This window comes from Phasianus colchicus, chromosome 29, assembly GCF_987193195.1.
Source record: "Phasianus colchicus chromosome 29, bPhaCol1.hap1.1, whole genome shotgun sequence".
Lineage (NCBI taxonomy): Eukaryota > Metazoa > Chordata > Aves > Galliformes > Phasianidae > Phasianus > Phasianus colchicus.
In genome coordinates this window covers 2,851,321-2,879,005 of record NC_143464.1, presented here as the reverse complement: position 1 = coordinate 2,879,005, position 27,685 = coordinate 2,851,321, and the positions used below count along the sequence as shown (strand labels likewise).

Genomic DNA, 27,685 nt, shown 5'->3' with positions numbered 1-27,685 from the left:
TTAGCCCAGCTCACTACAACTTCCCTTCAGGTAGTTATAGAGAGCAATAATGTCTCCCCTGAGCCTCCTCTTCTCCAGACTGAACGATCCCAGCTCCTTCAGTCTCTCCTCATCAGGCCTGTGCTCCAGACCCCTCCAGACCGGCTTTGTCGCCCTTCTTTGAACCCGCTCCAGAGCCTCAATGTCTTTCTTGCAGCGAGGGGCCCAAAACTGGACCCAGTACTCAAGGTGCAGCCTCACCAGAGCCCTCCATGAACCCATGCTGACTAACTATGGTTATCTATGGAGACTCGATCTTGCTGTGGTGAGCCTTAAACAATGGGTAAAATTAGATTAGAGCTTATTTTTCCTGTTGTGGTTTGCAAAAGGCTTTAGTGAGCCTTAGGCAGCGGGTAAAATTTAACCCCCTTCCATCAGTCAGTCTCTCCACATTTCCCCCATTTTCTTTTTGGACTAGGAAAGAGGCATTCCATTTTGCTTCAACAAGATTTGCAAGTGCTTTTTGCAGGCAGCGAAAAAGGCACGGTAAAACAAGCAGTAGTACTAATATTACAAGCGCAATAGTTATTAATTATTGCAGCAGGGATGTTAGCCACGGCCCCAGACTCCACCCCTTCAACCAGTCATCAAGCCCAAACCCTGTATTTACTTGAAAGAGGGTTGTCAGGGTCTGCATGATTTGTAGCTGTGCATGAATGGAACGGGAATGGTTGGAGAGATTCATGCAGCACATACCATCCAACTCTTCACATCCATGCCCTTGTGCAAGCAACAGAAAGTCTATGGCAGCTCGATTTTGAAGGGTGGCATGGTGGATTGAGTCAATGTCCACTAGCAGGTCTGACAATGCTCGTGATGTTGCATTAGTTTGTTTAGCCAACCAGCATCCTAGCTTATTCAGATCTGCTAGGGCCTTTGCAGCGGCAACACCAGGGGCAAGGAGAGAGGCAAAAACCCGTTCTGATACAGACCAAAAATCCACATTGTCTTTGCATTCTGGTGTGAATGCATGAATTGCTCACCTTAATCTACGGTGTTCTCTATGTAATTGTAGGATCATAGAGGTATTTGGAGTTAGTAAGGTTAGACGACCTAAAGTGCATGGTCCTCCCACCAACTTTGAGGGAATTCCGGACCAAGCCCTGTCCCCACAAATAAGAAATATCCCATGAGGCAGTGAGATAGGAGTGTTGGATGATAGAGATCCCTTTGGGTTCGTGTAATTACACCATGCCGTTGCGGTTTGGTATACAGGATGGCTGGCATTAACAGTGATTGGGTATGAATAATTGGCGCCCGATTTGCCCGGACTGGCACGGTATACACTTGTCCAATTAAAGTAGACACACCAGTCAGCATCCACTGTGCCCAGTATCTCTAATTCCTGGGGCTCTAGATTTGCAGTTGGAAAATAGGGCACCACCTGGTCCCAGGTATCTGCATATGATTGATTTGATAGCTTGAAGCCGGAAGTTGCATTCGGGTATGGGGGGTCATCCACGGGTAGACCTACCAGACAGGTGGAGAAAGGGTTACCAGGGGACGAAAGCACTAGGCAGAAGGCTTCTTGCCCTGTCTTGTTAGCTATTGTAACCCAAATGTTCTGCTTAGGCTGTGGGGGTACCCAGATTGTATATACGAATTGCGTTGTAACGCCCAGCAGCACGACCACGGCCTGCATTTTTAACTGCTGCCATAGGGTGCCGTGTAGGCTGACCGCACTGCGTCTCTATGATGTGTGACTGATAAAGGGCCTGGGCCCTTGCAACCAGGTGGGTGAGCTCCCAGCGGAGGTGGGCGAGGGCCCGCTGCTCCGCACTTTCAAAAATTCTTACTGCAGAGAATAGGGGCTCCCCTGTGTAGTGCTCTAAAGCTCGCATGGGGGTGTCTCCTTGCCAATGCGCTTCACAACCACCACACCATAAAGCCCGTAACTGTCTCTGATGTACCCAGCTGATTCTGTTACAGCCCCCGCAATTTAACAAAAACCACGCCCCACAACCCCAAGCAGCACCACGGTTCCGACAGCAGTGATGATTTGGACCCAGATTATGATACTCTACAAGAGCTTCAAGTAGTATTATTCCTTGCTCAGGCGTCTGAACGTTCACCGATCTTGGCCCAAGGATGTGGCGCAGGAATTCCCGGTGCGGCCGGACCAGTAGCTCCAAAGGCAGCGGTAGGTTCCTGACGCTCTCCAGCTTGTGGTGCTGTGGCTGGTTTAGTCCAATGTGCAGGAATCCACTCCGGGCCTGTGTCTAGCAGTCCCATCAAAGTAACGTTTTGATCCTTGTAGGATATTTTACACAACTTTCTGGGACGGGATGCAAGATCCCTGGTGAGTAGGGTCAGTCCTCCAGTGGAACCGAAGCTTCCTTGGTCCCTTGGCAGACAGCTCACCGGCGTTAGTCCTTTTGATAACTGTGGTAGCGGGACGAGTTGAGCCAATCGTTGACCTTTCTGTATCTTTATCGGTGGGTATAGAGTATATACCATTATCACGATTTCTCCTTGGAAATCAGCATCAATCACCCCAGGTAATACGAATAACCCCATCATGCTTGCAGATGATCTTCCTAACAAAAGTCCTCCTGTTTCTCGGCCCTGGATGACGACAGGACCAAATACCCCAGTGGGCACTCGATGGGGCTGGCTTGTCAGCGTAGTGACATCTACTGAGGCTGCCAGGTCCAAACCGAGGCTCCCTCTGGTGGCTGGTTGGAGCTGCTGCTGGTGGGGGTTGTCGATGCTGCAGCGGCCATTTGTGTCCGGGCGCGGCCGCTGCTCGCGCTGTTCCTCCCGTTTCCCGACTTCCGACGGCAGGCTGTGGCGTTATGCGCGTTGGACTGACACTTGCCACACCAAATCCCAGTCGCTCGGCACTCACGACGAATGTGTCCCGTACCTCCACAGTGAAAGCACTTCATGCGGGAACTGTCAGAGGAGCGAGGGACTGCCGTGGCTGCCGCTTGGAGGGGCGCAAGGGCTGCTAACACCTGTGAGTGTGCTGATTGTGACTGACTCTGAAAAACCCTTGCCTGCTCTCTCAGCCCTTCCCCTAACGACTGCAAAGCATTGACTAACAGGGCTTGCGATCCCGTCGGGATAGAAGCAGCCTTCTCTAACAGGTCTGGAAGCGTCCAATCCCCAGGCATAGTGTTAACAAGGGATCGGGTTGAAGAATTACCATTCTGCAATACACATTGTCTAAGCAGAGCTCCCTGCATGTACTTGGACACATTAGCCCTTTTTATGGCCTCCATAATCTTGTCCACAAAGTCACCTAACGGCTCATCCCGTCCTTGTTTTACGCCCATATACATAGGTGTACCTCCAGGGGCTTTTATCTTATTCATGGCTCTCCTGGCTGTATCCATACTTTCCCGACAAATATCAGGGCCAGCAAGTGCCTGTGCCTCCGCCCGTACCCATTGACCAATACCCAATAGATGATCAACTGTGACCCCTGCTAGCGGATCCCCAGGACCCCTTTGCACTGTGGTGGATATTGTAGCCTCATGCTGCCAGTGGGCGTTAAACAAGAGCAGCTGATGGGGGTATATATTAGCCTAGCTACTGCCTTAATATCTGCAGGCAGGAGAGTATTTGCACTAAAGATGTAGTCTAGCATTTGTTTAACTGGCTCACTAGTCACCCCATAAGACCCTACTGTGGCGCACAACTGAGAGAGCATTTTCCAATCCAAATTATGGATTGTAGCGTTCATCCCCCCTTGTGGTGAGGGCGTATATACCACCGGGAACGCCAGCTGCTCCGTTGCCACCTGTAAGAGGTCAGCATCGCCCTCCTCCATTCCCTGTTTGGCTAACATGGACCACATCTCCCACCTTCCCCGAACTATAGCCTCTGCCAGGTCTGACTCGGCCCCTGGGACAAGTTCGGAGTTCCGTGGCACCTGCACAGAGACTTGAGGGGGGATACGCCGAGGTTCCTCCCCTGCGGCAGATGCAGAGCTGCTAGTGTCCGGGGAATCGCATGGGGGCACTGAGGGCTTAGATACGGGTGGCGGTATAGTTAGCACTGTAGAGGAAGGAGGAGGGAGGGTGTAATGGCTGAGCCCATAATCAAGGTTTTGCTGCTGCGCCGCTTGAGCACCCTGTGCCGCCCTCTTCTCGGCCTGGGACATCAACAACTCATTATGAACCGCTTTCCATAACTTAGTCATCTTTTTTGCTGGCTTATCCTCATCTAAAACTAACTCCCACAATTTATCCCCATAACGTCTCCACTCTCCCAAAGTGTGTACTGAATGGGGGTTCGTAAAAAAACCATAAGAAACTGCATGGCTTAACAATACAGGGAGATCCTTTTCTAAATCTATTCCCTTAAACTGCCGCTTCCTCAAGAAGACGGTAAATAATTCATATGCTGCTTGCCTGTCCATACTCACGTCGGTACCGTTGCAGACCTCCAAGCTTCGGCAGCACGTATCGGCCGAGTCCCACCGCTGTGGTCACTCGGGGCGTGGAGTTCCACAAAAATTTTTTCTCTGTCGCGTCCGTCTAGCTGCGGGACCCGAACCCCACGTAGTCCCTCTCTCTTAGCGTGGTGTCCGGACGTCGGGGTCACCATTTGTCGGAGAAAGGACCATAGGAGACAAGTCTCATGCTATCATGATCAACAGGTCTCAAATTTATTAAGTATATCGTGGCTATTTATACATGAAGTAATTAGCTCATACATATTGCAAAAGCGAGGCTCATGATTGGAAATTCCTCTAATACCCTTGAAGTGGCATTTGTCTGCTTTATTGTTAAGCACTACTCTATTTATACATGTTAACAGAGCATTCTGCAAAACACTCCTTAACGGTTCACACAGGTGCTTAGCCAATCAGAACCATGAGATGTTCTTTCTTCTTCTGAAGGTGTCCTTGGTTCTCATGCCGCTTATCTTGCTCCGCAGCTGCTGCTCTGTGCAGCCCCCCGACTCCAGAGCTGCTGCTCTGAACAGTTTTTCCTTACGTTCCCACACCAGAGGAGCTGTGTTTCAGTACCGACCACTTCAGAAGCAGCCCGAATCCCCTCATATGCAGCTAAGATCTCCTTCTCAGTTGCAGTGTCGCACTCTTTGGACCCTCTTTATACTCGCCTCCAAAATCCCAGGCATCATCCTCGGGTCTCGCCTGAGGATCTTTACCACAAACTCCAAGTGGGACCTTTCTCTCCAGCAGCAATGTACAGGATGTTCTTTACATCCTGTCCCAGCCATACTGGCCCTAGGGCCATGGCACGGGCTATGTCCTCTTTAATCTGTTCAAAAGCCTGCTGCTTTTGAAATGTAAAGTCATTTTTCATCCGCGTCACCTGATGAAGGAAGTGCACAATAAGGCTATAGTTTGGAACATGCAGTCTCCAAAAGCCCACTACACCCAGAAAAGACTGTGTCTCTCTCTTGCTAGTGGGTGGAGACATAGCAGTGATGTTGTTGGTCACATCTGCTGGAATGTGATGACGCCCATCTTACCACTTTATACCTAGGAACTGAATCTCCTGGGCAGGTCCATTCACTTTGCCTCGCTTAATAGCAAAACCAGCTTGCAGAAGAATTTGGATTATTTGCTCTCCTTTTGTGAAGATGACTTCTGCTGCACCTCCCCACACAACAGTATCACAAATGTAATGCAGGGATCCTTGAAATGCCCACCTCACTCTTTACTCCAAGTTCTCTCACACATTACTCTGGGTTAATTCACATTTTGTGTGTGTGTGTGTTTTACTCACACTTTCCTCAGCATTTACTGAAACATTTCTTCAAGTTTACTCACACTTCACTCTGGGTTTACTCAAACTTTTCTCCGATTTTTACTGACACCCTGCTCCGGGTGTACTCACGCTCTACTCCTGGTCTACCCACACTTTGCTCCTGGTCTTTCTCACACTTCAAGTTTATTCACACTTTAGTCCAGCTTTATTCACACTTCTCTACGTGCTTTACCCATACTTCACTCTGGTTTTTACACACACATTTCTTTAGATTTGCTCTCAATTCACATCCAGTTTTCTCTTCCGTCCTCCCCATGGGCAAAGAACCCAGAGTTCTGTGGTGGCACCAACCTTTCTGCCACTTATTCAAAGCCTGCCATTTCCTAGACTGCTCTGCATCCCTCACCACCCCAGAAGAAGGAGAGAGAAAAATACCACTTGTGAAGCCACTCTCTCAGCCATTCGCCCTAACCCCTGAAATCCTTCTGCATAGGTCGCAGGCTTCCCTGAACAATTTCATCACTGCTTACCTGAACTATCAAGAATGGGTAGTAATCAGAGGAGCGAACCAGACCTGGGACTTTTCTGGTGATGCTGGTGGTGCAGGGAGGCCCCAGGGAGGCCACGCACTCTGAGAGAGGTGGAAGGGCCGAGAGCTAGTAGATGGGTTTAACAAATGGATCACAACAGCAACGATCTGAGGAGGAATGGAATTTACTAAATCCTACTGAACCAAAGTGTGCCCAAAGTGTGAGTCCCCACGACAGTACAAGGGAAGCACATGCCCTTCTCTGCTGCAAACTGAGTGGGGCCTGAGGGAGAGCCACTGCGGTGCAGTCTGGATCTCCACCTATCTTCTTCTTCACACCATGTGCTCCAGGGAATTCTGCCCCTCCCCTCCCATCAGAATGCTCAAAATGCCCATAAAATACAGCAAGTGGAACCAGAACGCTAACTCTTTAACTCCCACTGCTTCACATGATGTTTTGGTGTGGAATACTGACATAAAAAAAAATCACAACACCACAACAGCCAGGACCTCATCACCCTCTCTCTGAAAAGATCCTCCCAGTCTCTAATCTAAATCTCAACTCTTGTAATTTAAAACATTTGTACCTTGTGATATGTGCCCATGTTAAAAGTTGATTTCCATCTTGTTTCTGAGCTCTCGGTGAGTACTGGAAGGCTGCAATGTGTTCTCCTCCAGGCTGTTTCTTCTCCCATCTCCCTCAGCCTGTCTTTCCAGGAGAGGTCCTCCAGCCCTCTGATCACCCTCGTGGCTTTCCTCTGGACCTTCTCTAAAAGCTTTACATCATGCTCCAGATGGGGCCTTCTGAGGGCTGAGTAGAGAAGGACAGTGCCCTCCCTTGCTCTGATGACCACCTCTCTGTTGATGCAGCCCAGGGTGCAGTTGGCCTCTCAGGCTGCAAGCACACACTGCTGGCTCCTGTTAAGGTTTTCATCTACCATCTCGAAGTCCTTCCCCTCAGGGCTGCTCTCTAGGAATTCAACCCTCATGCCTGGGATTGTCCCGACATAAGTGCAAAAACTGGCATTTGATCTTGTTGAACCTCATGCTGTTTCTTTGGGCCCACTTTTCAAGCCTGGCCAGGTCCCTCTGGATGGCACCCCTTCATTCTGTCATGCCAACTGCACCACACAGCTTGGTGACATCAGCACACTTGCTGAGGGTGCTCTCTGTCTCATCATCCATGCCTCTGATAGACGTTGAACAGCTCTGGTCCCAAGGCTGACCCCTGTGGACATAACTTGTGATCAGCCTCCACCTGGTGGAGCCGATTTCCCAGAGAGCCATTTACCACAGTCCTTTGGCTGCGACCTTCCAACCAATTTCTTATCCAATGAACACTCTGCCCTTCAAATCCATCTCACACATCTCTCCACAGAGATAAGGAAGTGATGTGGGACCATGCCAAAGGACTTCCAAAAGTCCAGGGAGATTTCTGTACCACCCTGTGTAACTGATGTACTGACAAAGCATCCACATTATCATTCTGACCATAAAGAACCAGGACATGTATTGAACTGTGGGGAAAATACTGATTTCTCATTTAGATCCTTGTAATATTGAGCTAAAGAAAGCATTGTAGATCCTAGGACTAAGGCTGTGTTATAGTAAACACACATCTTTTTACAGCACACACGAAGAAATTGTTTATTAGATTGATTCTTTGCTTACAAGTGGCACCTGGTAGATAAGTGTGTTTCTGTAACTTAGCAACCTTCCCTTCAGTACCCAGAGAGCTGCTATTGGAATGGTCTGGAGTTCAGCAAAGGAATCATTACCAGAGCTGCAGTGACTCAACAGACTGGGTCTGACAACAAGAACAGAAATAACAACTTGTACACAGGGGTAATTTGGGAAGTTATTATTAAGTATTAGGGAAAAAAAGTCAGGACATGAGACAATAAAGATTAAATAGAAACATGGCATATCACTTTGATTAGAGTAAATAGGTAAGGAAGAAGAGGATGTGAAATCCTAACTAACAGTGAGCAGATGTATGTGTTGGAAATAATTTATATTATATAGAATAACAGAAACATGTGTTGTGGGTTAGGTGCAGTTTCAAATAATATATTAACGTGAAAGGGACGCAGAATTCAATCGCTGATCCCAAGTGTGCAGAAAAAAACAAACAAACAACAACAGCAAAAAACCCTGCATTGATATGTAGCCATTGACACACACAGTTAGTTGTCTTTGGGTTTTAAGCAAAGAAAGAATAAAACACTTTGTGCCTCAACCCAGGAATTACTGAGATGAGTTCTCTCCCCTGTCCTGTAGAGGGGCAGTGACAGAGCAGCACAGGGGGCACCTGGTAGCCAGGCAAGGTGAGCACAGCACAGCTGGGCGCTGAGTTCCAGGCTGATTTTGGGGTCCCAGCCCCGCAGCATGAGGCTCCGTGTGCCTTCCCCTCTGCAGGACAGCCCGGCCCCACCGCCCCACAGGCAGCCCCTGGCAGCTCAGTGCAGGCACTGTGTGGGGCAGCATGCGTGCAGTGGTACAGAGATGGGCCCCCAGCACAGCCCCTGACACCACATGTCCTCCTTCTCACAGCACCTACTTCCTCCCCTTTAGTTCATCTTCCTCTTCATCATGGTGCACCCTGGCTCACCTTTTAGCTCTTTCCCCCCAATTTGGCAAACTTCCATTGCCTGTTTTGCCACAATCAACAACTTTCTATCTTGGTCTGGTGTAAGTGCAAACAGTTATATCAAACCCAAGAACAAGTCCTTGCACCTGGTGGAGGCAAAAAAGTGATTTCAGAGCTTCTGTGAAACAGGATCATTGATAAAAACAGGGCTGTTCACACACCAGTCAAAGCTAAACACAGAAGTTTTACCACGAGCACACACTGATTCCTTCTGCTAAAGTAATATATTGTTCAACCGGCTAATACATTGATCCCATTTGCTAATCAAGCCTATATCAGCTCCACGGTGCCCGCTGGCATCTAATTTGCCTGCAGACACAGAGGTGGAACATGGAGGCTGTGAGAAAGTCAGCACTGAGCCAGAGTTCCTATGGGCTCCAGGAGAATGAGAGCACGGTGATGCCTCAGTGCAAGTAGAAGGAAGCCAAACATATGTGTAGGACCATGATAACCACTAATGATAATTACACACACACACATATAAATATGAACAGCAAAGAAAAATGAAGTGATAAACATAAATAAATATTATAATCAGTAAGGAACATAAGTTTGTTATTGCACAGACTGAGTCACTTGTTGAGACAGATGTGAAGTTTATCCCTGCTGAAATGTGACCAGGGCATCATTTTCCTCACCGTGTTCTTGAGCTCCTGGTTCCTCATGCTGTAAATGAGGGGGTTCACAACTGGAGGCAACACTGAGTACAGAAATGACACCACCAGGTCCAGGGATGGGGAGGAGATGGAGGGGAGCTTCAGGTAGGCAACCATGGCAGTGCTGACAAAGAGGGAGACCACGGCCAGGTGAGGGAGGCACGTGGAGAAGGCTTTGTGCTGTCCCTGCTCAGAGGGCATCCTCAGCACGGCCCTGAAGATCTGCACATAGGAGAAAAGAATGAAAACAAAACACCCAGATGCTAAAGAGGCACTGATCACAAGAAGCCAAATCTCTTTGAGGTAAGAGTGTGAGCAGGAGAGCTTGAGGATGTGGGGGATTTCACAGAAGAACTGATCCACAGCATTGCCTTGGCAAAAAGGCAGAGAAAATGTGCTGGCAGTGTGCAGCAAAGCATTGAGAACCCCAGTGCCCCAGGCAGCTGCTGCCATGGTGGCACAAGCTCTGCTGTCCATCAAGGTCCCGTAGTGCAGGGGCTTGCAGATGGCAACGTAGCGGTCATAGGACATGATGGTGAGAAGAGAATAATCTGCTGATAGCAGAAAGACAAACAGAAATGTCTGGGCAACACATCCAGCATAGGAGATGTGCCTGGTGTCCCAGAGGGCATTGGCCATGGCTTTGGGGAGAGTGGTGGAGATGCAGCCCAGGTCGAGGAGGGCGAGGTTGAGGAGGAAGAAGTACATGGGGGTGTGCAGGCGGTGGTGGCAGGCTACGGCTGTGCTGATGAGGCCGTTGCCCAGGAGGGCAGCCAGGTAGATGCCCAGCAAGAGCCAGAAGTGCAGGAGCTGCAGCTGCCGCGTGTCTGCCAATGCCAGCAGGAGGAACTCGCTGATGGAGCTGCTGTTGGGCATCTGCAGTTCCTGGGCAGGGAGTCCTGTTCAGAGAGCAGAAGATAATGATGAGTCAAGACCTTCTTCAGAAACACTCCTCCTGCTAAACTTCAAATTTTTTTGCTCCATAACTTGAATTTATTTTCATGAAGTTCAGCATTCCATAAGCAGAAGACCATTATGGAGCTTTTACATTTCTCTCATTTCCTAATCTTATCCCATCTCCCTGGGTACTTTCATCTGTTTCCCTGTCTCATATCTTTAACACAACTCCTCTAAAAGCACCCAGCCCCAACTGCTGTGCCCTTAAAATTCTATTAGAGTAAGTTGCCTGATTGCAGGGTAAGTACATGTATGTACTTCATGTCTGCAGAAAACGATGGTATAGTAATTTTGTTCTATTGCTCAAGAGAGGAGAGGCTGAAAGCACATTCTGTGTGACTGTTCATAGAACAATTGATTGAGAAAAGTGTGATTCAGGAGTCTCAGAGGTGTGTTCAAAGTTGACAGCCCCTTTTAAATTTCTGCCTTGAATCATTTTCTTTACACTGAGAAAAGGAAAATCCCTGCCTTGTCTCTCCTCTTGCACAGTGCCCTTCGAAACACTCTGGCATGCACTGTATCTGTGATGCCCCTGCCTGAGGCAGCAGCTGTGGCAGCTGTCGTGCCGGGGGCCTCCTTCCCCCCACACTTCTCCCGCAGCGCCCTGGGCAGCTCCCCAGGCAGGCTGAGTGCTGAGTCTGGCAGGCGGCAGAGTCCCTGGCCCGGCACACAGCCCTTGGGGCACAGCAGGGACCTGCTTTGCAGGACAGCCCTGGGCACCCGGCTGCAGCCCCGGCTGCACAGCCTGCAGCTGTCCTGGGTCACGCAGCCCTCAGGGCTGTGCTCTGATGCAGCAGCAGGGAAGCCTTCAGCTGGAGCAGGTCTTTTTCCATGATCAAGAAACTGAGCGTATGCAGCCTGTTTTGCAAAAGGATGTCCCTGATTTAGATATCCATATCCCTGCAGTAAAGCCCACTCTGCTGCCCACAGCCAGAGACTTACTGGGTCAAGGGCTGTGAGCAATGCCCTTCCAGTGAGCTCACATCCTGCTAGCATACCACTCTGCCTGTACGCTCTTTTCCTTCTTCTCTCTGTCACTTGCAGATCATGCCCCCAGCCCTGCAGTGTGTTGCACAGGAGCTGCTCCTGGGCACAGCTGTCTAACCTGCTGTGCTGCCCACTTGTATGAGCTCTCTGTGTCCCAAGAGCCCAGAGCAGCTCAGCAGCAGAGAATGTCATTTCTATCCTCCCAAAGACCTCCCTTGAGATGTCCCTGGGTCTCTGTGGCCAACAGCTCCTGTAAGACAACTGCATCATGACTGTACTCTGAAATCTGCTGAATTAACCACCAAATGCCCACTGGACAGTGACCAACTCCAGACATATGGTTAGTCCAACCAGAGAGTGTCTGCTGTAACAAAAAGGGCACACAGACCTGGGCAGGGAGGCGTGGACTTCCCCTGGGCAGGGCAATGATCCAGCTGAAGCAGTGCAGGCATCTCATCCCTAGATGGAAACCCTATGACTGAAATGGGATTCAGCTCCCCACGGACGCCCAGGAGCTGAGATTCCTCTGGTTCAGTTCAGATGTGCACAAGGAGTTGCCTGCATGTGAGCTCTTGCTCTGAGTCCTTGGTCCTTCAGCAGCAGGGAGTCAGTTGCTCACACACAGACCCTGGGTGATGACCAAGGTGCCTGGGGTGCTCCTGGATGTGTGCTAGTGCTTGGGAAGTGTGTGGGAAATCCCTGACTTAGACACCTCCTTCCTGAGCATCAGCTGAGGGCAAGAGAGGGGATAGTGGCATTCTTGTTCATCCTAAATGGCAACAGACTCCTGCGTTTAGGGCACCCAAGTGTGCCTTTTCCACCCATCTCCATGGAACATGGAGAGTTATGCAGCTGACTAAATGGATCTTTCTCTGTTCTCTATCTACTGCATATTCTGAAGCTCAAGGCACTGCAAAGCTAATACACGTCTTTATTCTTCAACTGATGAAACCTCAGTTTTCTATAGGCTCTCATGTGAATGGCATCAGAAGCAGCCTAGTGTCATGCCAGTTCCCTGGGCTGTCCAGCACACTCACATGCAGCTGCAAATTCAGCACTGGGCCTTCAGGAAAGCCATGTCCTTGCTTTGTCTGTGCTGCTTGGGCAACTTGGCGCCCCACAATGTGTTCAATGCCTTTGTGACACCTTTATAAATGCCACTGATTTATGAGGGCCAATGGCATCCTGGCCTGCATTAGAAATAGTGTGGCCAGCAGGAGCAGGGAGGGAATCATCCCACTGTACTCAGCACTGGTGAGGCCGCACCTTGACAATTGTGTCCAGTTTTGGGCCCCTGACTACAAGAAAGACATTGAGGCCCTGGAGCGTGTCCAGAGAAGGGCAACAAAAGTGGTGAGGGGTCTGGAGCACAAGGGGGTCTTAAGAGGAGCGGCTGAGGGAGCTGGGATTGTTTAGAGCTGGTAGTAGCAATGGTAATGGGAGGATAGTTGGGCTAGATGATCTTACAGGTCATTTCCAACCTTGTGATTCTATGATTCTATGGATGCACTGAATCCAATAATGCCTCCTGAATGGGATGTATTTTTATGTGTTTTTACACTAATGAGAACACCAGCATATGCTGGGCTAGAAAGCTTTATACACTTGCAGGTCTGCGCTCTTGTTTGGACCATTGGGATATGGTTATATGGCTTCCACAACTGGACTGTAGCACAAGTCTTTACAATGGATGAGCAAGAAGACAAGGCAGGGCCACTGCCCTCTGTGAGAATGCACTGAGCTCTTTCTGGGGATGGCAGAGCAGCCAGGTCAGAGCGAATGACAACGGCAAACCGAGGAGACCAGCAGTGTCTGCTCCTGGCTTCCTGATCAGGAAGAGCAAGTGGAAGGTGCCCTCTGCAGACAGATGGGAGCCTGATGTTGTCAGGCCCTTGTCCCCTTTGGGGGCCTTTTCTACTGCAGGGACAGCAGAGCAGGGCATACACCATCCAGAAGATCCCTGCAGAGCACAGATGGCAGCTTCTTGAACAAGCCATACAGGAACCAGAGATGAGGGGTGCTCTGCCAGATCTCATACTCACTGGCAAGGAAGGGCTGGTGGGGAAAGGAAATGTCAAAGGGAACTTGGTCTGCAGTGGCCATGGGATGGTGGAGCTGAGGAGTCTGAAGGGAGGGCAAAAGACACGTTCACACATCTGAGCTTCAGGAGAGCACACCTTGGCTTCTTCAAGTATCTGTGGGGTACAGAACAGCAGGGAAAGGCTCTGAGGGAATAGAGTAAAAAAATGTGGTAACTATCTGAGGATCTTGGCTTCCAGGCAGAATACGTCCATTCCAAGGAAGAGGAAGCCAAATAAAAATGTCAGAATTCCTGCATGGTTGGGAATGGATTGATCTCACCCAAACACTGAAAGGAAGCAAATAGGTAGTGGAAACAAGAAGAGGTCACCTGGCAGCAATGCAGAGACTTTGTCCAGAGGACCTGTTGAGATGAATATAGGTAAGTCAGAGTTCAACTGCAATTGAATGTGCCCAGGCATACCACAGCCAAGAGGGGCTTGTAGAAATACAATGTAGTTTATGAAAGGAAGGCTAGAGAGAATGTGGGCCCAGTGTAGAATGGGGCAGGGAACCTGGTGAGACAGGACATGGAAAAGCCTCTGATACTCATTTTCTTCCTGACCTCACGGTTTATTAGTTGGTCTGGGCTTCTTGGAATCCTAGGTGCCAGAGACAGGTGGGAACTGTTAGTGTAAGGCAGATGTACTGTTGGTGAAGAAAGAGGTGGAATACCTAAGCAAACAGGATCCCCTGTTGGAAGAGGCCGACAGGAATTGTAGGATTTTGGAATGGTTTGGGTTGGAAGGACCTTAAAGACCATCCAGTTCCATCTGCCTTGCTGTGGGCAGGGCTGTCACACAGTAGATCAGGATGCCTGGAGCCCTTGACATCTCGAACATCTCCAGGGATGGGGCAGTCCCATCTTCTCTGGGCAGCCTGTTCCCTACCAGCTCCATGCCTCACATCATGATCTATGGAATGTTAGAAATTCCTTCCAAATGTCCAATGTAAATCTCTCTTTCAGTTTATTATCTTACATCCTAGCCCTACAATTCAGAAGTAATGTAAGAAGTCCGTCTCCACCTTTTTGTGTTAGAGCAAGACCATGGCTAGAAGATGGAAGGAAGGCATAATGCAGAGTAGTGCCTCCACATTTCAGATCCCCAACACAAGGAAGATGTCTGCAAGTGGGAGATGGTATAAATGTGTTCACACTTCTCAACTTCAAATATTCTCATGTGTCATTTCTCACTTTTTAAGCTGTAGACACTCATATTTGAGGGATATTGTGTCTTTTATTTTATTTATTTATTTAGATACTTTTCCTAAAAGGACAGTGTTTTAAAGAACTGTGTTAGCAGGACACAGATGTCTTCAGGCACAGGGACACAGACAGTGGTGCCAGTGCCAATGCCCTATGACCAATGCCCAGCATCCACTGCTGCTCTACCCTGCTGCGTATTTGATGTCCCTCATCCTCCAGGTGTCTCCAGCTCTCCTAAATCAGTGACCATGGTTCAGGGCGTGTTTTCAGCCTTGAAAACCTCCCAGCTATCTGGCTGATCTGTGACCTTCACAGAGATTACTGGAACTTGCTCCGTCTCTCCAAAATGTGATGGACTCTTTTCTCAGTTCCTTAGCTGTGACTGTATCTATCCCTTCCTATCCCCGTCTAACTCATTTCTTGTACAAATATTCCGAGTGAAAGACAAACATTATTAGGTGCATCTTGGACAAGGCATGCAGTTATCACTGTGTTTTACCATTCATTCAATTGCATCATGTTTACAAAAGTTTGTTGGCAAAAAAAAAAAAAAAAAAGAGAGAGAGAGAAATCTTTCCTTGCCCATGTGCAGCTGGTTCTCTAAGGAAAGCCAGTGGGAGTTGGTGCAAAAGACGTTTAACTCTGAGTGGGTAACTGCAGAGGAGAAGTGTGATGTGATGAAAAGAGGTGCAAGTCCCATAGGGAAAAATGAGTAGAAGTGGGGTGGAAAAGTTGAGGAGGACATTTGTCCACACAGTGACAGAACAAAGTCTGTTAGGGGACATCTTGGATCAATATCAGTTGCAAAGTGCTGCTTTAAATTCTTGTTTAAACCCAACTGTAAATAAATAATCAATAAATGTCTATTGGATTCATCGTCCTTAAGCAGTCTCCAGATGCCTGTCCAGTTTGCTGCACAAGTTCTGAACACCTGAAGAAGATGACAGGAAGGCACAAGGCACAGGAGGGCTCTTCAGGTTGTAATGGGCCCCAGGGGGCATTTGCTGCTGAGTACATCACCTCCAGTGCAGAAAGAAGATTGCACGAAGTGCTCAAGAAGCCAAAATCAGAAGGAACAGTGAAGTTTCTTGGAGTAGTAATGGGCCCCACTGAGGGCCATGGACAAGCCAGCTTCCCCAGGGACTTGTTAGAGCAGATAATTGGAAGCCATGATTGCAGGCAGACCAAGGCACTGGGATGGTGGCTGTGATGCTGAGCAAAGCCTCCTTTGTCTTCTGAAGCAGAAAGGCCAAGGCCTGATGCCCAGAGCCTTGGCAGGGAGATCGTGTCCCTCCCTCATGCTGGCTCAGGGCCCTTCCTGGGGCAGTGGGATGGAGGTTTGTCTGATGTCAAATGAAAGACCAGGGCACAGCAGCTGCCAGACTCTGCATGGGGTGCAAGGATGCCGTGAGGCCCAAGTCCCATGTGGGCAGTGTGTCTCATGCCAGGATGTGGGATGTGAGAAGGGCCCAGTCTGAACAAGCAGTCAATCCCAGTGAAACGTCGAACTCCAGATCTTTCAGCTCTCCTGCCCTCCTTTGGACAGTCCCCAATAGTTTTATGTCCTTTATGTTCTGCAGTGCCCAGAAATGCTTCCAGTGCTCCAGCAGTGCAGAGCAGATCAGGAAAATCCCCCCTCAGTTCCACATTTAGCAATGCCATGCACAGTGCACCCAAGGGAATGGTTGGCCTTCCTGGCTGCCTGGGCACACTGCTGACTCATGTTCAATTTGATGTTGACCAGGACCCCCAATCCCTTTCAGTCAAACTGCTCTCCAGTGTCCCATATTCAGTCAGTATGTTCAGGGTTGCCCCTACCCAGGTGCAGAATCAGGCACTTGTTCTTGTTACATGTATTACAATTGGTGCTTACCCAGTTCTCTAACTTGTCCACATCGCTCTGTAAGTCTTCTCCAACCTCATAGAATCAACTTGGTATCATCAGCAAACTTTCTCAAAACATCTAGTCCTGCATACAAGTCATTGATGAAAACAATAAAGAGAAGTGCCCTTAATTGGAGTACTAGGGAACCCTGCTATTGGCAGTCCATTAGCCTGATGGAACCACATTTACTGTAATCCTTTGGTCCAACCCATTGGCCAACTGCTCACCCATCACATTATGTTTCCGTGTAGCTGAATGCAGGACATTTGGCCCAGAAGTATGCTGTGAGAAATAGTATCAAAGGCTCTATTGAAATCCTAAAGGATAACCTCAACTGTCTTCCCTTGGTCGACTCAATGGGTGATGTTGTCATAAAAGGACATTAAGTTAAACAGGACCTTCCCCTCATGAACTTGTGTTGGCTGGGCCAATGACAGAATTGTCCTTCAAGTTATTTTCAGGAACTCTCAGCACCATTTTCTCCATATGTTTACCAGCCTTTGAAGTAAGAATGACAGCTCTGTAATTGCCGATGTCCTCTTTCTTCCTCTTCTTTAAAATTAGCTCAGTGTTTGCCATCTTCCTCTGAACTGGGAACTGGCATGACCCTAGACTTCTTCTGATGCCACTCTCATAAGAGACCAGAGCAAACTAGTAAGGTGTCATGAGTGAAAGACTGTAGATGTGTCATAGCTTTGTAATGCCTTCAACTCCAGACTATGCCACAGATGGAGCAAAGAGGAAAATCTGCCTCTTGTTCTGAGCTCATCCATTTGGGCAGCAGAATAACACGACATGCTCCATGGGGACAGGTGCAAAAGGCACAGTGGGTGCCCCAAGCACAGGGCTGTGGTGGCATTTAGGATGGCCAGGAATACCTCCCTTCTGGCCCTCAGCTGACGCTCAGGAAGGAGCTGTCTGTCTCACAGATTTTCCACCACAGTTTACAAGCACGAGCACACAGCTAGGATCACCCCAGGCACCTTGGTCATCCCTGAGTGTGTGTGTGTGAGCAGTGCAGTCCCTGTTGAATACAGAGCAAGGATTCAGATGAGGGGCTCACACACAGACACCTCACTGTGCACACCTGAACTCAGCTAAGGGGATTCCCAGCTCCCATGGTTCTGTGAAGGACGGAATCCCATTTCAGCCCCAGGGTTTCCATTTGAGGGTGAGATGCCTAAACCTACATGTAGGATGGGCTGGCCTGATGGAATCAGAACAAAGGGAAATGGTTTCAAATTAAAAAGGGGAAACTGAGGTTAGATGTTAAAAAACATTTTTTTACACACGGTAGGCACTGGAAAATGTTGCCAAAAGAGGCTGTGGATGCCCCATCCTTGGAGGCATTCAAGGTCAGGATGGATGAGATGCTGGGCAGCCTGATCTGGTGTTGAGCAACCCGGCCCATGGCTGGGGGATTAGAACCAGGTGGTCTTTCAAGTCCCCTCCAACCTAAGCCTTTCTATGATTCTGTAATGATATGACTGGAGCATAGGAAGTTCCCCACAAATGTGCACAAGAACTTCTTTACGGTGAGGTGACGGAGCCCTGGAACAGGCTGCCCAGGGAGGTGGTGGAGCCTCCTTCTCTGGAGATATTCCAGACCCCCCTGCACACCTACTTGTGCGACGTGATGTAGGAAACCTGCTTTGGCAGGGGGATTGGACTCCATGATCTCTGGAGGTCCCTTCCAACCCCTACGACTCTGTGATTCTGTGATTCTGTTTATGAACAAGAGGAGTGTTGAGACATCTTCAGGGCTGACACCAAATAACAAACAAAATAACAGTAATTAACAAATGTGAACCTTTGATACGATTGTGAACCTGGAGTACCCAGCCAGCGGGGAAACAGGGGAGGCAAGGGGGAAGAACAGGGTATGCAGACTGTTGTGTTGTGTCCAGAGGTGCTCCTGCCCGTGGGACGCCCGCCGTTGCAATCGCGACTAAAATCTGCTTTTCTCAGAGATCCCGTCCTGACAAAAATCACTGGGATGTTTCCAGCACCTGCAAGGGGTGCCTGTGTGTGTGTCCGTGTGAGCGTGCTGAACGAAACTCACAGGGCCGTGTGCTGCTCTGGGTGCGTGGTTTGCTCGCCTCTGCTCCTGAGACAGCCTGTCTGTCAGCTCCAAACGTACCCTGGGACGGACAGACGGACAGACAGCCAAAGGCGGTGCAGAGCGGTGGGACTGCACGCGTGCACGCGCACGAGGATGTTTCCTCGACGGCATCTGCGTGTGAGCGTGCAAAAGGGCTGCGTTGCACACGCGTCTGCACGCGCGTGTGTGCCTGCATAACCACGGCTGGGAGCATCGGGGTCTTTGCACGTGGCTGCATGGCTTTGCACACGGCTGCACGCTCGTGGGCGGTGCGTGCACATGGACGCACGCGTGTGTGAATGCAGAGGGGTGCGTGTGAGTGCCTCTTTGCACTCGTGTGCACGGTTCTGCACACACGCGCATACAGACGCTCCCAGGGGCCGTGGAAGCGGAGCGGGCGCGCGGCGACAGGCATCGCCGCGGGCAGCCGGGCCGCGGGCAGCCGAGACGCGCGCGGTGATGACGCAAAAAACCGCGCGACCGCCCACAGAAAGGACCCCGCGCGCAGTGCCCGCCCCGTTCCGCGGCCCGACCAATGGCAGCGCGGCGGGGGCGGGCCGAGCGCGGGCTCTCCGCCAATGGCGGCCGCGGCTGCGGCCCCGTCCGGGGGACGCCGGGCGGTCAGGGGGAGGCGGCGCGGGGCCGTCCGTCCCCCGTCGGCGCCGAGCCGTCCTCCGGAGTCGCCGTTCGGACGGGAGCCGGTCGGGAACGCGGTCGTTTCCGTTGATCGCTCTGCGCGTTCGTCGATTAAACGTCGAAGCTTCGTTTCCCGGCGCTTCTGCCCGCGGTCGTTTCTGCGGCTCCGATAACCCGCCCCGTCCCCGCGCCCGGCGCCGGGTGAGGACGGGGCGGCGCGAACGGCCGCGTCATAGGATGCGAGCGCCGGCCCCGTCGCTCCCCCCGCATCCCCTGCCGTCCTCGGCACCGCGTGGGAAATGGCTGGGCTGGGATTCTGGGAGAGCCGGGGCGGCTCAGCCCGCAGAAGAGGAGGCTCGGGGGGATCCCGGGCACGGCCGTCGGTCCCCGCAGGGAGGCGCGGAGAGGACGGAGCCGGGCCGCGCCCGGCGGTGCCCAGCGGCAGGACCGGAGGCTCGCGCTGCAGCACAGCGGGTTTCCCCGCGGCGCTGCCGCTGCCGCCGCCGCGCCGCTTCCCCCTGCTTGCACTGAGACAATAAAGTGGGAAGATGAAAGGGGTCTGTAACACCGCTTGGTTTTGCTACCTCAAAAGAAATTCGCATCACGTAATTCAACCCTTCTTGCTAACTCAGGAGGAATTTATTGCTTAGCTTAGGGAATTTGTTTCTTAGTTTAAACTCTTGTTAGCTCAAGGGGAACTTATTGCTTAACCTTTGCTAGCCCAAAATACGCTCACAGAATCACAGAATTGCCAGGGTTGGAAGGGACCTCAAGGATCATGCATCTCCAACCCCCTGCCACATGCAGGGCCACCAATCATCCCACCTATTGCTTGACCAGGCTGCCCAGGGCCCCATCCAATCTGGCCTTGAACACCTCCAGGGACGGCGCATCCACAACCTCTCTGGGCAGCTGTTCCAGTACCTCACCACTCTCTCTGTAAAGAATTTCCCCCTGACGTCCAACCTCTGGGTCAGTTCTGGGCTCCAAAGCTCCAGGCAGCCTCTCCTGTGCAAGCGCTGCAGGGAAGCTGCTCTGGGAGAGGTTGTACTGCGCTCATCTGCAGAGGTCCCTTCCAGCCCCTGTGCTTCTGTGACAGGTGGATGTGTGAAGGGAGACGGCCAGCAGGTGGAAGTTTGGTGGCTTTGCAGAGTCAGAGCGCCGCAGCCCTGCGATGCCACCGCTTGTTTGAGCGTCATCAGCCACGTCCCTCCCTTTGTCTCCATTCACTGCAATGGGAGCTGAGTCGAGTGCAGCTGCAGGGCTGGGGCACCCACGGCCTGTCTGGGCAGCAGTGCCAGGGCCTCGGCTGCCTCTGGGATGAAGTTCCCTGACATCTAATCCAAATCTCCCCCCTTTATGTTAAAACCGTTCCCCTTTGTCCGATCACCATCTCGACACGTAAAAAGTTCATTTCCATCAAGTTTATCATCTCCACTGAAACAATGGAAGGCCACAGTGAGCAGCCATAGCAAGTGTTGGTGACGGGGCAGGCAGAGAGCAATGCCTGTGACAGTGTCACAGAGAATCCTTGTGAGCTCAGGGGAGAGGGGCTGACCTCAGCGGTCACGGAACCCCCCGCTGCCACTCTCGAGCTCCCGCGGCAGGTAAGGCAGCAGGCTGCTCTGCTCCTGGCACTGCGGCCCTCCGGGTGATCCCAGTGCCCAGATCTCAGCCCGGCGCCCATTTGGGCATTTCCCCACAGAGAGAATCCCTTCAGGGACGCTGACGGTGCTTCCGACACCCAACGCTGCTTTCTTTGGATCCCTTGTGCCACCACCGGCCACTGCTGCAATGCAGCCCAGCATCGGCGGAGCAGTGCCGGTGTCACCGCAACCCCTCCCTGTCCCCAGTGTCACCCACGTGGTGCCTCAGGCCTCCGTCTGGCCTGGGCTACCAGGCGTCCAGGGACAGGGAGCGCAGCTCCCACCTGGGGGGCTGCCTCCAGCCGTGGTTCAGCTGCCACCCGGGGGGCAGCACTTACCGCTGCTGCAGCTGCTACCCTGGGATCAGCACCCAGGCATGGCTCCCCCCACAGCCCCTGCCCACTGCTGGGGACATCCCCTGCTGGCAGGGACACCGCAGCCCCAGCAGCCAATGGGGCCGTGGCCTGGGGCCGTGTTCCATGGGGAGCCCCCGCAGCCCGCAGGCAGCTGCCCGCTGCAGGCCTCCGGCAGCCCCATCCTTCTGCCAGCACCTTCGGTGCAGCAGCAGGTGCTCCCCGTGCCCTGCACGCTGCCCGCCAGCTGGGAGCAGGCGGTGGGGCCCTTTGGAGATGCCGTGGTGCTCACGGAGGACCAGGGGCACCCAGCGCCCACCGACGTGTGCCCCCATCCCACCACGGCTCCACTCACCTGCAGCACCGCAGCGCTGGAATCAGGTGGTGAGTTTGGGGCTGCAGAGTGGGCGGCAGGCTGTCCGCACCGGCTGGTTGTGGGAAAGCTGGCATTGCCCCACTGGGGGTTTTCTTGCTTTTCCAGCAGTGACAACGAGCGCAGACGTCTCGGAGGACATCATGGACATCGCTGACCTCCTGACGTGGATGAACAGCGGTGAGTTTGGGGGCAGCAGAGCTGGCAGGGAGCTGTTCGCATTGAGCGGGTGTGGGAAAGCTGGAATTGCCCGTGTAGGGATTTTCTTCCCTTTTCCAGAAGTGACATCCAGCACAGAGATCCCGGACGACATCCCGGACATGGATGACCTCCTGGCGTGGGTCAACAATGGTGAGTCTGGGGGCTGCAGAGCTGACGGGGGGTGTCTGCATTGGGTGGCTGTGGGAATGCTGTGATCATCATTCTGGGGGATGTTCTTGCTTTTTCAGAAGTGACGAGTCCTCTGGAGGTCCCCCAGCAGAACCAGGACCTGGTTGATGTCCAAGCAGAGGGGACCGATTGCACTGAGACTGTGGAAAACGGTCACAGTGAGCTGCTGCCAGAACTGAACGTCCAGGAAAGGGCAGAGCTGCTGTGGTGGATCGATGCCACGCGGCCACCGAGCCCAGCTGTCCCCAGCAGCCTCGACAGCGCTCCTTTCATCGCAGCGCTCCCTGACTTTCCCTGGGCCGGCACGGAGCTCAGCGGAGGGGCAGAGGCTGATGCCAGGCCCATCAGCGACCTGTTCTGGAGGCAGCCAGCATGCTGTGGGCAGCTCTCCGAGTCGCTGCCCTTTGGGCATCTGACAGAAGAGGCGCGGCAGAGGCAGCCCCGGGTGGTTCTCACCTGCCTGGCGCTGCCACCCGGCTGCATCTCCTGCCACGTGCCAGACGACCCCCACGGGGATGGCACCGAGCCGGCCGAGTGCCCAGCGCCCGCCTGCACCACCGGGAAAGGCAAGAGCAGAGGGCACGAGCAGCGCACTGGCAGCGTCCCAACCAGAAAGAGGGAGCTGCCCCTGGGCCAGGACGCTCCAGGACAGAAACGCCGGCGCTAGGTGAAGCTGGGTGGGCTCAGCACGAGCGGGAGCCTCCGCAGAAACCGGCCCACGTGGTGCAGCAGGAGGCACGGCCATAGCCAACAAAGAAGCCTACCTGTAGCCCTGGGCTCCTCGCCGGCCCCAGTGGCACACAGAGAGCAGCAGCAGTGCTCCAGGGGCACCAGCACCGGCCCAGCCCTACCCCTCCAAACCTGGGCTGTCCACAAATGTCATCTTGGACTAGGACGATGTGGGACTGTGTTAAATTACGTTGTGTTAAGTCCTGTTAGATTCTGTTCAGTTATGATCAATTATGTTATTTTACATTACGTTATATAATTAAATGTTTTGCATTCATTTTCCTACGCCTCCACCTGCAGTTGTTCATGCAGCACCAAATCCCCCCCAGGCCCCCTGCAGACACCTGTGGGGCAGGATGGGGCAGCACAAAGGGACGTGTCCCAGGGCTGCCCCCACCAGCCCCATCCCACCCCTCCAAAATCCCCTCTCCCCCTCAGTCAGCACTGCCTGGGAACGTAAGAATGGGGAATGGTTGGGGTGGGATTCTGGGAGAGCTGGGGCAGCTCAGCCTGCAGAAGAGGAGGCTCGGTGGATCCTGGGCACCGCCATCAAACCCTGCAGTGAGGTGCAGAGAGGACGGAGCCGGGCTGCACTCAGCAGTACCCAGCAGCAGGACCGGAGGCTCGCACTGCAGCACAGCAGGTTTCCCTGTATGTCACCACTGAGCCCCCAGCTTGGGTCAGCACTGTTCGATATTTTTGCCCGTGATCAGGATCACTCAGAATCACACACACAATTGCCAGGGTTGGAAGGGACCTCAAGGATCATGCATCTCCAACGCCCCTGCCACATGCAGGGCCACCAACCTCCTCATTTAATGCTAGACCAGGCTGCCCAGGCCCCATCCAATCTGGCCTTGAACACCTCCAGGGACGGGGCATCCACAGCCTCTTTGGGCAGCCTGTTCCAGTACCTCACCACTCTCTCTGTAAAGAATTTCCCCCTGACGTCCAACCTAAATCTCCCCTCCCTCAACTTAAAACCATTTCCCCTCGCCCTGCAGTTATCAATCCTTTCAAAGAGTTGATTTCCCTCCTGTTTGTAGGCTCCCTTTAGGTACTGAAAGGCTGCAGTGAGGTCACCCCGCAGCCTTCTTTTCTCCATGCTAAACAAGCCCAGCTCCTTCGGCCTGTCCTCATAGGGGAGGTGCTCCAGTCCCCTGATCATCTTTGTGGCCCTCCTCTGGACCCTCTCCAACAGTTCCCTGTCTTTCTTGTACTGGGGGCTCCAGACTTGGACGCAGTACTCCAGATGGGGCCTCACAAGAGCAGAGTAGAGGGGAACAATCACCTCTCTGTCCCTGCTGGCCACCCCTCTTTTGATGGAGCCCAGGATCCCATTTGCCTTCCAAGCCGCAAGGGCACACTGCGTTAATTTTTCATCTATCGGGACCCCCAGGTCCTTCTCCACAGGGCTGCTCTCAAGAACCGCTCCTTCCAGTCTGTAGGGATGCCTGGGATTCCTCCGGCCCAAGTGCAAAACTCTGCACTTTGCCGTGTTGAACCTCATCAGGTTCACCCGGGCCCACCTTTCTAGCCTCTCGAGGTCCCTCTGAATGGCATCCCGTCCTTCAACCATGTCGACCGCACCACTCAGCTTGGTGTCGTCAGCAAACTTACTGAGGGTGCACTCAACTCCATCATCGATGTAATTGATAAAGATGTTAAAGAGCACCGGTCCCAAGACAGACCCCTGGGGGACGCCACTCGTTACCAGCCTCCACCTGGACATAGAGCCATTGATGACCACCCTCTGTCTGCGGCCTTTCAACCAGTTTCTTATCCATCGAGTGGTCCACCCATCAAATCCACATCCCTCCAGTTTGGAGATAAGGATGTGGTGGGGGACCATGTCAAAGGCCTTGCTCAAGTCCAGGTAAATGACATCGGTCGTCTTTCCCTTGTCCACCGATGCCGTCACTCTATCATAAAAGGCCACCAGATTGGTCAAGCATGACCTTCCTCTGGTGAAGCTGTGCTGGTTGTCACGGATCACACGCCTTTTCCTCATGTGATCAGGCTTGTCATCCAGGATGATCTGCTATGCCCTGCATAACCAAGTACCCAAAGTTTAGGGTTAGGCGAAGGGTTGAAGGTGAGGAGGGCAGAGCGCAGGAGCAGGCTCTGTGGGTGTTGGGTGTTCAGGATAGGGATTAAGGGTTAAAAGTCACCTTGTGGGGCATAGATTATGCAAAGATTTAGTGAGAGAGTTTGGTGTTCTGCTAAGGTTTTCAGGACAGTGTTAGGGTACAGGTAAGCATTACAGATAGGTGTTTTGTTTTGGGCTGCAGTTTGGGCTAGCGTTAAATATAACATTTTAATGCTAGCAACTAAAGCTTGGTTTTAGAATGAGTGGGAGAGTAAGTGTGGGAATCTGTGCAGTCCGTTCCTTGGGAATGTTCTTGGCAGCAACTTTTAAAGAAGCCCGGAGCCTTCAGGCACTGCCATGAGGAGATCTCCATTAACAGGAGACTTGCTGTGGTGGAAACAGTCTGTGTGACACAAGTGCCTACTGCGTGTCCTTGCTTGTGTTTGCAGCCACAGAGCAGCACTGTCACCAAGCCACAGGAGCTGCAATGCTAAGGGTCAATGGGATTGAGTTTCAGCTCAACACACCACCACCACACCACTGAATTCTGTCTCTTAGCACAACATTGTGCATTTTCATGCACAGTTTGATTAACAGTTGTATGCTTCCTGCTGGATTTTGGGCTTCTGAGAACAGTTTACGCCAGCAGCTCCAGAAATGTTTCATAGGAAGGAAGACAAATGAAGCCATTACATGTCCTTTGTTTTGTTAAACTTCACAGAAATGCTGGTCACTCATGTACAGCGTGTCTGGGCAACACTGAATAGGTACAAACTGAGTACTACTGGATGTGGATAGTGATGTTTCAGCAGAAAACATTAGAATACATAAAACACACACAAAAAAACTTTCAATAAATTACACTTAGCAGATGAATATACAAACCAAAAAAAAAAGGCAGTTGTATTCCGTTAAAATCTGCATTACAATGCTTAGGTAGAAAAATGTGGGCAGTTCACTGCTTTCGAAACGCATTTGGTCATCAGTTTCCACAGAGCATCCTTGATCTCCTGGTTCCTCATGCTATAGATGAGGGGGTTCACTGCTGGAGGCACCACCGAGTACAGAAATGACAGCACCAGGCCCAGGGATGGGGAAGAGATGGAGGGTGGTTTCAAATAGGCAACCATGCCTGTGCTGAGAAACAGGCAGACCACGGCCAGGTGAGGGAGGCACGTGGAGAAGGCTTTGTGCCGTCCCTGCTCAGAGGGCATCCTCAACACGGGCATGAAAATCTGCACATAGGACAGCACAATGAAAACAAAGCACCCGAAGGCTAAACAGAAACTAACAAGGAGAAACCCGAATTCCCTGAAGTAGGAGTGTGAGCATGATAGCTTGAGGATCTGAGGGACTTCACAGAATAACTGATTCACAGCATAGCCTTGGCAGAGAGGCAGTGAAAATGTATTGGCAGTGTGCAGCAAAGCATTGAGAGCCCCAGTGCCCCAGGCAGCTGCTGCCATGGTGGCAAAAGCTCTGCCATCCATCAAGGTCCCGTAGTGCAGGGGCTTGCAGATGGCAACATAGCGGTCATAGGACATGATGGTGAGAATGCAATACTCTGCTGAGATGAAGAAGAGAAAGAAAAAGACCTGTGCAGCACATCCAGCATAGGAGATGTGCCTGGTGTCCCAGAGGGCATTGGCCATGGCTTTGGGCAGAGTGGTGGAGATGCAGCCCAGGTCGAGGAGGGCGAGGTTGAGGAGGAAGAAGTACATGGGGGTGTGCAGGCGGTGGTGGCAGGCTACGGCTGTGCTGATGAGGCCGTTGCCCAGGAGGGCAGCCAGGTAGATGCCCAGCAAGAGCCAGAAGTGCAGGAGCTGCAGCTGCCGCGTGTCTGCCAACGCCAGCAGGAGGAACTCGCTGATGGAGCTGCTGTTGGGCATCTGCAGTTCCTGGGCAGGGAGTCCTGTGCGGAGTGCAGAAAATAATGACAGAAGTCAAGATAACTTGCAGACACTCTCCTCCTCCTGCTATACTATAGAAATGTTTCTTTCTCTTTGAAAAATGTTCGTTTAACTCCATAACTTCAATTTCCTTGCATGAGCTTTAGTGTACCTTAAGAAGTAGAAGCTGAAAGAGCTCTTACTTTCCTCTCATTTCCTAATCATATCTCAGCTTCCTAGATAATTTCCTCTTACAATCAATTTCCATCCCTCATATCTTTATGCTGTCTGCACTCACAGTGCCCATCCCTACCTCTTTTCTGCACTTAAATTTCTGTTAGAGAAAGCTGTCTGTTTTCAGGATAAGAGCATTAGTAATGTCAGCAGAAAACGATAGCAATTTCACCTGAAAGCACTTTAGGAGAATGTTCATATAAGGGCAAATTGTGAATGGTACAATTCAGGATTCTCAGAGATGTGTTCATATTTCACATCTCCTTTCAGAATTCTGCCTCCAACTCATTCTCCTTCCCTAAGAACAGGTGTTGGAAAATCCCTGCCTTGTCTCTCCTCCTGCAAAGCACCCTTGGAAAAAAAAACACCCAGTGGTGAGTGTAGCTGTTATCCCCCTGCCCCAGGCAGCAGCTGTAGCAGCAGCAGACCTCTGCCCTGCCCTGCCGTGAGACTCCTTCCCCCCACACATCTCCCCGCAGCGCCCTGGGCAGCTCCCCGGGCAGGCTGAGTGCTGAGTGCTGAGTGCTGAGTGCTGAGTGCTGAGTGCTGAGTGCTGAGCCTGGCAGGCG

The 27,685-nt window shown here is 51.8% G+C and overlaps 4 protein-coding genes across 4 annotated transcripts; 1 reads left to right on the top strand and 3 right to left on the bottom strand.

Annotated features, from left to right (window-relative positions):
• Window positions 1-2,672: 2,672 nt before the first annotated feature.
• Window positions 2,673-4,467, bottom strand: LOC149914622 (endogenous retrovirus group K member 8 Gag polyprotein-like). The gene is given in 2 exon segments (XM_090126461.1): window positions 2,673-3,553; window positions 3,556-4,467. Coding segments are annotated over 2 exon segments (1,731 nt in total). The 5' UTR covers window positions 4,406-4,467.
• Window positions 4,468-9,477: 5,010 nt separating this feature from the next.
• Window positions 9,478-10,437, bottom strand: LOC149914621 (olfactory receptor 14C36-like). Its single transcript, XM_090126689.1, has one exon. It carries the CDS (start codon window positions 10,435-10,437, stop codon window positions 9,478-9,480), a length of 960 nt encoding a protein of 319 aa, XP_089982815.1.
• A 9,586-nt stretch (window positions 10,438-20,023) lies between these two features.
• Window positions 20,024-22,842, top strand: LOC149914620 (uncharacterized). Its single transcript, XM_090126460.1, has 4 exons — window positions 20,024-21,796; window positions 21,894-21,965; window positions 22,065-22,136; window positions 22,235-22,842. The coding sequence occupies exons 1-4, from the start codon at window positions 21,208-21,210 to the stop codon at window positions 22,840-22,842; spliced, it is 1,341 nt and encodes a 446-aa protein (XP_089982586.1). The 5' UTR covers window positions 20,024-21,207.
• A 3,083-nt stretch (window positions 22,843-25,925) lies between these two features.
• On the bottom strand, window positions 25,926-26,882 carry LOC149914619 (olfactory receptor 14J1-like). The gene has a single exon (XM_090126459.1). The coding sequence runs from the start codon at window positions 26,880-26,882 to the stop codon at window positions 25,926-25,928; it is 957 nt and encodes a 318-aa protein (XP_089982585.1).
• Window positions 26,883-27,685: the final 803 nt, after the last annotated feature.